We start from the raw sequence: 11,845 nt of genomic DNA on the forward strand, positions 1-11,845 counted from the left end.
TGCAGAGAAAAGAAAATCCATAACTCTTCATGCTAACAAATGTTTAATTTGATATTAGTGGAAGACAAATGTGTGTGTACGTGTAAACATGACCGCATAAAACATGCTGAGGCACATCAACAATACAAGAGCGCACAGGTACGCCTCAAGAGGCACGGAAATAATTACACCTTAGTTATCTAAGGGTTACATGTGTACTATCATATTCTCTAAATATAAAATACAATCTAAGTTTGTGTAGCCGTGATCAAGCACCTGGGGCTTGCCCCGGGATGGCTTGGGGACTACATAGGAAAAAAAACATTCACTCCACATTGTTGCATTGGGCCGGATCCAGCTCTAGGGTTGGTCATACATTGCTCTTATGGCAGGGATAGCCGGTTTTTCATGGGGTACCAGTTGTTTGGTTCCTTGGCGAGCATGGATATTGATAACCAGATTCCTAGAATATTCACCAAAATTCCGGCTCCGCTCGTACGCTGAAAAGTCAGGGACATGGCCAGCCACCCTCACTCCCATGGATAGCCAGTTTTTCTCTACGTCGCGCTCTCCTCTGAAACAGAAGCTTAGGAGTGGATCGCATTTTCTCTGCCCCGTCGACGGTGGGAACGAGAGGACGGCGCGACAGCGGCACAAGGCGGCGATGGCCGACGTATAACGTCTGCATCACAGGATATGGCCATTGCAGGAACCTTTTTTTATGCTGAAACAATTTTACTACTTCGTGTAATGCCGGTTAAAAAGGCAACCACAACCCCTGTCTATCACTAATCTCTCGAACCAAACACTTCAATGGCTATCTGCCACCATCTCTCATCCTTGGGACCAACAAAATATGGGCTAACCTCACCAACCCAATCAAACAAAATAAATGGCTATTCCTAGGGAAAATACACTTGTGTTCCTGGTTATATATGCACCCTATATGGGGATTTTTTTTCTAATATTTTAATAAAAAGTCAAAATAGGTAAGAACTATTTTAACAAAACACTTGGCTTACTTTTGCACTAGTATATAAATCTCGAGGAAAAAAAAAACAAAAGTTGACCTCATAGCAAAAAAGACAAAATTTATTTGCTATTATAGGTCACTATTCACACTATTTTAGCAAAAAAATTGTCTTTTAAAAGAAGTCAAAGGGATATTTTTTTGTGGATTTTTTTCTCACGAGTACAATAAAAGGTCAAGTTTATTTCAAAAATATTTTCAGGAATTTTCTACTTTTTGTTGAATTACTAAAAAATTTCCCATATAGGATGCATATGTCCCCATAGACCAAAAGTTCCCCTCCTTATTCCTAGCTAGCTGGCTGGGGATACCCATAACCACCCTAGAAGTACATCGAGATATATCATTTCAGTGAGGCATTGACTGGTCGGCACCTTGCCGGTTTCCCCCATGTTTTATGTTGACATAGCAGTGTGGCTGTCAAGAGGGGACGGAGGGTGGTGTTGTGGCTCAATGACTCTTGAGGTATACCACTTCGCTCCGTGGACTAGTCTCATCTTGTTTCATGGTCCTAGCTAGTAATGACTGTTGAGCTCTATCATCAAGTATTCAAGTTTAGCTGGCCTACCGTGATGTGCTTGCTAACTAACCTTGACTTGTGTGGAGAGAAAAAGAACAACAAGCTACCAATAACTTCATTGTAGATAAGAAAATTAGGTGACCATCTCCATCCTGGATGTCCGTGGCGCACGACGGCGAGGAGAATTATTTGTACAATGGCAACGTGCAGCTACCAAAATTCAAAGGAGCGCTCGTCCTCGCCTGCACACATTATCCTTGTTGCATGTTGGTCTCTGAATCTTAGCTGGCAGGAGTCATGGGGCCCATCGCGTAGTGCATGGCCGTCTGAGCCCGTCCCGGTATTAGGTGACTCGTGCCTTGTGCCTTCAAGTACCGTTGGCCATGAGAACAGTTGGTCAGGTTGGTGACAAGCGTGAAGCACACGTGAAGTCTCAACTGATGAATTAGCTTGGAATTGGATTGTACGTATCATTATTATTTTTTTCTTTTGAGTTGCATGTATCGTTAACTCATTCTGAATGAATGGCGGAAGTATGATATGTATTGTTCTTTTTTTTTATTGATCGTGCAGTGCTTTGTAAATCATTCTGAAAGCAAATTCCCCATTTAACAGAAACAAATCTTCATCGTTGTAAAAATATCCCCGTGTAGTTTAAAACACGATTTACTAATTCTAACCTAGAAAAGAAGTAACAAAGTCTATGCAGCTCTTATGCCATCTGATTCTTCATGGAGATTTATAAGGAGAAATGTTTCCCGTTTGATTGATTTTATTTTTTATTTTTTCTAGTTTGAGTTTCTTTTTATGCCAACAAATTGCCTGCCGTGAGCAACTGAAGTTGCATCTCCGTGTACTGACACACAACTGCATGTCAATTGGTCACGCGCAACTACGGTTGCACGCCCAACTGCTTTTTAAAATACATGGTAATATTTTTTAAACACACATTGAACATTTTTCAAAAACGTGCCAAACATTTTTCTAAATACACGATGGATAATTTTTAAATGTGTTGATCATTTCCTAAGATACAGGCTGATGTTTTTAAAATACATGGTAAAAACGTTTTGAACACACTTTTTTAAACATGTCAAAAATACTCTAAATGCATGATGAACCTTTTTTTAATATATTGAACATTTTGTATCATATATATTTTATATTTTTACAAACATAACAATCATTTTTAAACAAATGATGCTTTCCTGTTTCTTTCCTGAAACAATACAAACATTTTATGATACATAAATGATGAAATTATAATACACAATGAATAAACTTTGAATGCATGCTATTTCTTTTTAAAATGCATGATGGATATATTTTAGTACACTAAGTTTTTTGAAGATATAGAATGCACTTTTTTAATACATGGTGAATATTTTTTTAAATTTGTTGAACATTTTTAATATAGAATGAACACTTTCAATATACAGATAATTATTTCGAATTCCATGATGGGTAATTTTGAATAACACAATTAATTTTTTAAATACACAAGGTACAATTTCTAAGATTTCCGATGAACATTTTCTTAATCCAGGATGAATACTTTTTAAAAAGTGTTCACACATTTAAGAAATTGTTTATGTGTAACTATAAAAAGTGTTAACGCATGGTGAACATTTTATATTACACGACAAACATGTTTGAGTTACGCCATGAAATAAATTAGTGCACGATAGAAAAGAATTCAAAATACTATGTTTTTTAAATATGTGATGAGTTTCTTAACATGATGAATATTCTATAACACACATATAATATTTTCTAATACACATGAACTTTTGTTATATCCCCGATCATTTCTTCAATCTACGTGAACACACTAATATTTTTAGCTCGTGTATTTTACACAAAAGAATAGCAGAGTGAAAATAAAATGTAAAGATAACCGAAAAATAAAATAAAATAATAGGGCGTTCACTACACTAGCACTTTTACAAAGTGCGTTGCTAACTTTTTCTGTTTTAGAAGAAGTATATGTTGGTAGTCCTTTTTACTAAAAACAAATCCACGAAATAGCAGCGCCCACTGGACTCTACACCCCGTCATGTGCAGCCCACGAGAGATGTTCACCCATCAAAAAAAAACATTGCACTGTTTCACTGGTCCACGTAGCATGAGCATGCGAGCTCGTCCACCATATCGCCTCTCTGCGTGCAGCTATTGTCTCTTCGAGTTAGCTACTACCTCCGTCTAGGTGAATAAATCATTCACGTAGTTCTAGGTCAATTAACTATCTAAATATGTATTATATGTGACAAAAATATATATTTAGAAACTACATCCGTGTAAAAATCTAGTGATATACTTTTCATGACATATAACAAATATTTAATTCCTCAAAAGATAGACAAATGGTAGATAAAAGTGGATAACAGAACACAAGGATCGTAAAATTTTGGCTGGACAAAGGGATTCTAATAATCCATTGCAATGGCAATTGCACAACTGGGGTTTTTCTTTGAAGAGGAGGTTGGAATCTGCGGCCTCTGCATCCAAGGATGCACGGAGTCATTTTTATTATATTATTCAACAAAGTTTAACAAAACAAATACATTGATCAACCCAAAATCATTTTCCTTGACAATCTCCGCTACACCTATAAGCTTGATGATGTGGCATGACCTTGCACCAACACACACCATCTAAACCGATGGCCTCGCCAAGCTGTCTCACAACAAGCCGAGAGCCCCAACCTATCAAGCAAACCCTCAGCATGCACCGCATTAACACGCTCTAGAATCTGCCGTCGTCATCTTCTGTCGTCCCATCTTTAGGAGGGATCAACGCAATGAACTTGCGAGGCCCAACTGTCGTAGACGCCACCACGACGCCAGACAGCGTAACCACCCTGCGCGCTCGTCTATCCACTCGCGCTGATGCGGCTGAACTGCAGGGCACTGATGGCCCCCGCACATCCGAGGATGTTGATCTGCAGCTTAGTCAAGTAATTTATCTGTGTGAACTGCAATAGTATTGTAGGGACGCGTATCTAGCTCGAGCTCAAATGAGCTCGGATGGACGGTAAAATAAAAAGAATGAAAAAAATTCAGAATGTTTTTAGTGGTAAACTTTGACAAATGTTGTAAGTGCTTGCAAATTTTTCATCATTATATCACATTTGTGAAAGTCGTGACAAAAAAAACCAATCCTCCAAAAATTCTACTTTCTAAAGCATTTTGGAGCACTGATTTTGTCTTTTGGCACACTTCCACGAATGTGATCCCATCATGAAAATTTCCAGACACTTAGGACATTTGTCAAAGTTTACCAGAATAAAAAGACATATTTTTTACTTGGTTTTCAATTTTTCGATTATACTATTCATCCGAGCTCATTTGAGCTTGAGCTTTGAAGGGTACTTTCAGTACTGTAGCAGGTGCCTCTTGGCACATGGTCAATGTATATGATGCTCAAGGTTTGTAGCTTGCCAATGAGGATGCTTGGAACACGGACGTAGCCAGCGGCTCACCCGGCGGCGGAGCTGCGCTGGACGGGGTATCTCCAGGGAGCACACTAAGGCAGCCGCGACGGCGTGGAAGCAAGGCATGAGTTTTTGCGGTAACTGGCGACGAAATAATAACGTGTGATGGCTTGTTCTTTTCACCGGCTCTACATTTAAAAAAGAGGTCAAAGGGGAAAGTCACCTTCTCAGCCCGAGCTCAAATGAGCTCGGATGAACTGTAAATCAAATTTTAAAAATTGAAAAAAAATGTTCTTTATGATAAACATTGAGAAATGTTCTAAGAGCTTGCAAAATCTCATCATGGAGTCACATTTGTGGAAGTTGTAGTAGCATATCGATTTTTCCTTGCCACACCTTCTACGAATGTGATTCCACGATGAAATTTTGCAATCTCTTAGAACATTTGTCATAAAAATATATTTTAATTGTTTTCAGTTTTACTGTTCATCCAAGTTCATTTGAGCTCGGGTTGAGAAACTCTTTGTCCAGTCAAAGGTTCTGTTATTAGACAGAGAATATACTTTGGAATTAATATCAAAGTTTTTAATGGTAGCCAAACACCTCAAAGTAAACTACACTGTAGTAGTATTTTTTAAAATACTAAGAAAATACTTTGCTATCAAACAAAGCCTAAATCTAGCACATTAAAAGAGGCAGCCATTCACTGGTCCGCACCTGGCTGTTTAATTTTTTTTAATGTTTTGTGTTGACATAGCAATGTGGTTGTCAAGAAGGGGGGGAAATATGTTCTGACTCACTGTTGAAGTGATCCTAGTAATGACTTCAGCTATACAATCATGTTCCGTGGACTATTCTCATCTTGTTTCATAGTCCTATAGGTATTAATGAATCTTGAGCTCTATCATCAAGTGTTCAAGGTTAGTGGTCCTACTGCGATCTTGAGTTGTGTCGAGAGAAAAAAAACAGCACATTGCTGATTAACTTTATTGTGGATAAGATAATTAGGTGACCACCTCCATCGTGGATGTCTGTGGTGCACGACGGCAAGCAGAATTAATTCTAGGATAGCAACGTGCAGCTACCTCTTTGTCTTAGCTACAAAAGATACACAAAAGGTAGATAAAAGCAGATAAAAAGAGATGAAGATGCGGTTAAATTAAGGACATGATATATTGTGATCCGTCTAGACTAGGAGCATGTTAAAAAACCGTAGAAAAATGAGTATTACATGGATCCTCTTGGGGCCTGGGCAAAGCAAAAATGCCAAACTTACAGTAGTAAGCAAAGAGGATGTAAGAGGGACCATGTTAAAATTGCTTTATTACTCAAAGCAAATAGAGTTGCCCTCCACATAATCGTAGAAATTACATTTCCATTTTATTTATACATTTATTCGCTGAATGGCACGCACCAGCCATGCACGCACGCACATGTGACATTATATATGGGCACACACAGAAATGATCGTTGATGTTAGACTATGTATAGCTTCTGTACTTATGTACGTATTGTAACACAACCATTATATATAATGAGATAAGCCACCCCTAGAGGGTTGCGCTGGTTCCCCAAAACTTATTGTCTTACATGGTATTACGCTAGGTTACGATCGCTTCCGCTTCTAAACCCTAATACCCGCACCGCCGCCGCAGCCGCCGCCGCCTTCACCGCAGCCGCCGCGCCACCGATCGCGCCGCCGCCATGTCGAGCGCCGCCACCACCGGTTCCACTGCTGCGGGCTTCCTCCCGACCACATACACGCAGTCGCAGTGGCATTTTCAAACCTAAGGAATGTAAGGATGGTACGGTTGCTTGGTTGGCTGCTTGTTTGGCTGCTGCTGTTGCGGATCCATCTTCTGAGCCTCGCTCATATCACGCTGCCCTGCGCATTCCACATTGGCGAGAGGCTATGGAGCAGGAGTTTCATGCTCTTCTTCGTAACAAGACATGGACTCTCGTTCCTCCACCACCACGGGTAAATGTTATTGACTCAAAATGGGTATTCAAAGTGAAGAAGCATTCGGATGGATCTATTGAGCGTTACAAAGCGCGACTTGTTGCTCGCGGTTTTCGGCAGCGTCATGGTCTTGACTATGAGGACACCTTCAGTCCTGTCGTCAAGCCTACCACTATTCGGCTTCTTCTCTCCATTGTTGTTTCTCGTGGTTGGTCACTTCGTCAACTTGATGTGCAGAATGCTTTTCTACATGGATTTTTGGAGGAAGAGGTTTATATGAAACAGCCGTCTGGTTTCTCTGATCCTGATCGTCCTGACTATATCTGTCGTCTTTCCAAAGCACTATATGGTTTGAAGCAAGCTCCTCGTGCCTGGCATGCCCGCCTTGCCTCTGCCCTTCGTGCTCATGGGTTTGTGCCGTCCACTGCTGTCATTATTTCTTCTACAGAAGCCAGAAGTCACTATGTATCTTTTGGTATATGTCGATGATATTATCCTTGCCAGCTCTTCTCAATATGCTGCTAATGCTCTTGTCTGCTCTCTTGGTGCTGATTTTGCGGTCAAAGATCTTGGGAAGCTTCACTACTTTCTTGTAGTTGAGGTCACTTCTCGTGCTACTGGTCTTGTCCTTACGCAGAAGAAGTACTCCTTGGAGTTGTTACAAAGAGCTGGCATGCTGAAGTGCAAACCGACCACCACACCCATGTCGTCTACCGACAAGATAACAGCTGTTGATGGTGAGCTTTTGTCTCCTGCGGATGCCACAGAGTACAGGAGCATTGTTGGTGGACTTCAGTACTTGACGATCACGAGACCATATATCTCTTATGCTGTTAACAGGGTTTGTCAGTATCTTCAGGCTCCCAGAGATACTCATTGGGCTGCTGTTAAACGCATTCTTCGTTATGTTCAGTTCACCCTGACATTTGGTATGCATATTCGGCCGACTTCCTCTTGGGTCCTTTCGGCCTTCTCTGATGCAGATTGGGCTGGTAGCCCAGATGACAGGCGATCCACGGGGGGTTATGCAGTATTCTTTGGCTCTAATTTGATCGCCTGGAGTGCTCGGAAACAGACTACTGTGTCACGTAGCAGTACTGAAGCTGAGTACAAGGCTGTGGCTAATGCTACTGCAGAGATTATTTGGGTGCAGTCTTTGCTTCAGGAGTTGGGTTTGTCTCAACCACAGCCTCCTATTCTTTGGTGTGATAACATCGGTGCTACATACCTTTCTGCAAATCCAGTATTTCATGCCCGAACGAAACACATTGAAGTTGACTATCACTTTGTACGGGAACGTGTATCGCAGAAGCAACTCCAGATCAAGTTTATCTCATCTAAGGATCAACTTGCAGACATCTTCACTAAGCCTTTACCGCTGCCACAGTTTGAGACTTGTAGGCGCAATCTTACCCTTCTCAGTTCTTTAGAAAGTGGCTAAGATTGAGGGAGGGTGTTAGACTATGTATAGCTTCTGTACTTATGTACGTATTGTAACACAACCATTATATATAATGAGATAAGCCACCCCTAGAGGGTTGCGCTGGTTCCCCAAAACTTATTGTCTTACCGTTGATCATCATAAGCAAGGAAGACCACAAGGAGTAGTATGTCCTCTACTTACTGATCCATGTGCAAATCATTTCGGGCGGGGCAGAGGACAATCTGGTAGTTGGTTCCGGCGGGACACGTGAAGGTGCTGGTCTGGTCGTCCTTGGCGTAGCTGTAGGCGTCCGGGCACTTGCCCTTGAAGAACTTCGAGTAGTTCGTCGGCGGGCAGTTGTGCTCGAACTGGCCCCTGCAGCAATACGTGTCGCCGCCGAACTTGCCGCACGCGCTCGCGCACCCTCCGGGCACCTGCAGCTCTGGCAGGCACTCCCTGGTGATGTCCACGGCGCAGGTCGCCGCACGGCACGGCGCGCCGCCGACGGGCTGGAAGCTCATGGGCGTATTGAAGCCGTCGATGACGGACAGGTCGAAGAAGTCCTGGCTCCCGCCCCGCCCCAGCGTGTACTCGGCCAGCGTGGCGGGCTGCTCGCCCGACACGCGGCAGGACAGCGCGCCCGCGCAGTCGCCGGTGATGCAGTGTCCGCGGCCGCTGCCGTCGAAGGTGCACCCCGTGCGCGGCCACACCCTGGCGCCCGCGGTGCCGGCTGGCATGTTGAGCTGCCACGACTGGCCCGGGTCGAGGCGCGCGCCGCCGCCTGGGAGCGTGCCCGGCCATATCGTGTAGGAGCACCGGTTCACCACGGTTATGGTGGTCGCCTTGGCCGCGGCGACGAGGACGAGGGCGATGAGGTGGAGGATGAGCGACGACGTCATGGCTGCTGCCGTTGAATGGTGGTTTGGCGGTGTTGCAACGGAGGTATTTATTGCCGAGGCGTCCATGCATAGGCTGCTATAGGCTGGTTTGGTGGCGTGTCCAAATCCAGGCCAGCTTGCCTAGTAGACATTTTCCACGGCCGCGTTTGCATCATGCAATTAATATGATTATAATGTAAGGTGCTAGAAGGCCAGAATCAGTGAATCACTACCAGAAACATTATCGTTTAGAAAGACAAAAACAGCAGAAACATTTAAAACAAATTGTCACCTCCTTTATTCATTCATGAGGATAGTAGCATCACTTACAATAGGAGGAATAACCACATCCGGGGCGGTGTCCATCTAGATGGTTATAGAAGAGAATTTAGTTATCCTAGCCAGCTCATGAGCTACTTGATTTCTTTTTTTATTACAATGATCATAGATGACATGAGTAAAATGAAGCGACATAAGATAACAGCCATCAAAGATAGTAGAATCTACTAAAGAAGAGTAACCATCAATTAGGGCAGCAACAATCTCCACACTATCAGAGTTTACTTCGATCTTACTGTACACTATCAGCAACAGTCTCCACACTAAGAGCATCTCCAACAGCCGCGCAACATGCCGCGTGCAAAAAACTCATTTACTGCGTGTTGTTCGCCTGGTTTGGCGTGGCCGGCAGCGCTGGCTCCAGCAGCGGCGTGAAAATTGAGCGCGCGCGTAGCTCCAGCGGCGACGCAAAAAGGCAGCGCGCGCTATACATTGCGTACATTTTTTTAATAAAACTAAAATAAAATTCATAGATAAAATAAACGATACATAGATATTTTACATAGTTCCATAGTTAGATAGATAATAAAAACTAGTAGATAGTGCAACTACAACCTACTCCCAGTCGACGGCACCATCATCATCATCACCATCCTCGCTGCTGTCGTCCGAGGTATCGAGCCATATGTCCGTCCAACGATCATCGTCAGACGTAAAGATCGTCTGCCCACCATTCTCAACGATTTCGCACTGCGCTATCGCCAGGGCCTTCCGCCGACGCCTGTCCAACCGTCGGTCGTGGCGCCTTTGCTCCTCCTCCTCGCGGCGCCTTGCCCAGTAGGTTTGCTCGTAGGTCACGTCCTCCGGGTGGCACCGGCGCCACTCCGCCATGACCCGCTCATCCTCCTGGGCGACGAGGAGGCGGCGCTGCCGCTCGGCATGCTCCGCACGGTCTTCTGCCGTGTTAAGACGAGGCGACGGGGCACGGTCCAGTGCCTGCTGGTGCATGTAGACGTCCTGGAAGTTCATCTGCGTGCGCGGCCTGCCTAGGCGCCATGCCGCCGCGTCGTATGCGCGGGCGGCCTCGCGCGCCATCCCGATGGTGCCGAGGCCGAGCCGAAGTTCGCCGGACCCTATCTCGAAGTAGAAACCGCCGTTGGGGCGCTGGCGGACGCCGCGATAGCCCGACGCTCCTCGGCGGCGCGGCGGCATGGTGGCGCGTCGGTGGCGGGGCGCTGGAGCAGTGGGGGCGCGCGTGGCAGCGGAAGCAACGAGGAAGCGGTGGAGGCGCGCGTGGCAGCGGAAGAGAAAGGGAAGTGTGTGGAATAGGCGTGTGGCGAGCGCCGCAATTTAAAGGCGCGCCGAAAGCGGTGCGCCAAAAATAACGCGCGAGCTGCCGCCTTTTCCCGCACGCGTGCAAACGTTTCCCGCGCACGTGATTTTTCCGTCACCACTGGAGCGTGCCGAAACGTCCCGCGCGCGCAAAATACTCGGTTTACCGTGCGCGCGCCTTTTCGGGCGGCTGTTGGAGATGCTCTAAACATTTGTTCCAAACGTCACTCAACTGCCTCCGTCGTGAATCGTGAATGAGTCAAAGCAAAGATCAACCACTTCATGAGTTCCCCTGGAGCATGTCGACATCAAAAGCCGCATACACGTTTACCTTAACGTAGCCCTATCTTGGTTTCAACATAGTGGCTGATCTCACTTTGGCGTGTTTGGACTGTACGAGATAATATAGTTAGCTGCTAAATATCTTACCGCCATATTAATTTGAGCAGCGTGTTGTGTTTCTTCTCCGTGTCCATTCACGACGCTCATACCACAAGTACCAGACTGTCGTTGAAACATTATTTAGTTGACCGGGTCTTAAAACTCCATGACAGTAGAGTCCAAGTATTGCACATGTTAGCGAGCCCTTGACCAGCGAAGGGTGGCCCACCCGTCAGAGTAGGGCTCATTGGAAAGTTAGCAAATTACTTACCTCTTGAGAAAAAAAATGTTTTCTGCGGAGGGCTATCATTAATCAAGGAATCTGAGAACACCCGTACGTCAGGTACGAGTACATGGCAAATCGACCATTTTCGATTGCAAGTTCAGTGACGTGAGGACGATAACTTTAGTTGGCAACATTACAACTTTGTGCTTCAGTTTATTTTTAACAGAAAATTGCTGTTTCTGTCCACTATCTTGCCATTGTGACATGCCCATCTCTGTTTGTTCGCTCACTTCCTTGCACATTGCGCCCTATCTGCCGTTCTCTACCGCTGATTGTCGTTGCTTCGCACAGGCGAGCAACCGAAACGTACCGCACATGGGCCAGCCCAAGTAGCTAGGCTCTAT

General features: G+C 44.7%; 1 protein-coding gene across 1 annotated transcript; it reads right to left on the reverse strand.

The window, feature by feature from the left end:
• Positions 1 to 6,257: 6,257 nt before the first annotated feature.
• On the reverse strand, positions 6,258 to 9,259 carry LOC119307089 (alpha-amylase/trypsin inhibitor-like). Its single transcript, XM_037583183.1, has 2 exons — positions 8,500 to 9,259; positions 6,258 to 6,437 (listed from the first exon to the last, which is right to left on the reverse strand). The coding sequence occupies exon 1, from the start codon at positions 9,242 to 9,244 to the stop codon at positions 8,543 to 8,545; it is 702 nt and encodes a 233-aa protein (XP_037439080.1). The 5' UTR covers positions 9,245 to 9,259; the 3' UTR covers positions 6,258 to 6,437; positions 8,500 to 8,542.
• Between the last annotated feature and the right edge of the window lie 2,586 nt (positions 9,260 to 11,845).

This window comes from Triticum dicoccoides, chromosome 5B (genome assembly GCF_002162155.2).
Source record: "Triticum dicoccoides isolate Atlit2015 ecotype Zavitan chromosome 5B, WEW_v2.0, whole genome shotgun sequence".
NCBI classification, from domain to species: Eukaryota; Viridiplantae; Streptophyta; class Magnoliopsida; order Poales; family Poaceae; genus Triticum; species Triticum dicoccoides.

What these genes read in the sequence shown, in the direction of transcription:
- LOC119307089 (XM_037583183.1), bottom strand. Translation starts at nt 9,244, where the DNA reads ATGACGTCGTCGCTCATCCTCCACCTCATCGCCCTCGTCCTCGTCGCC.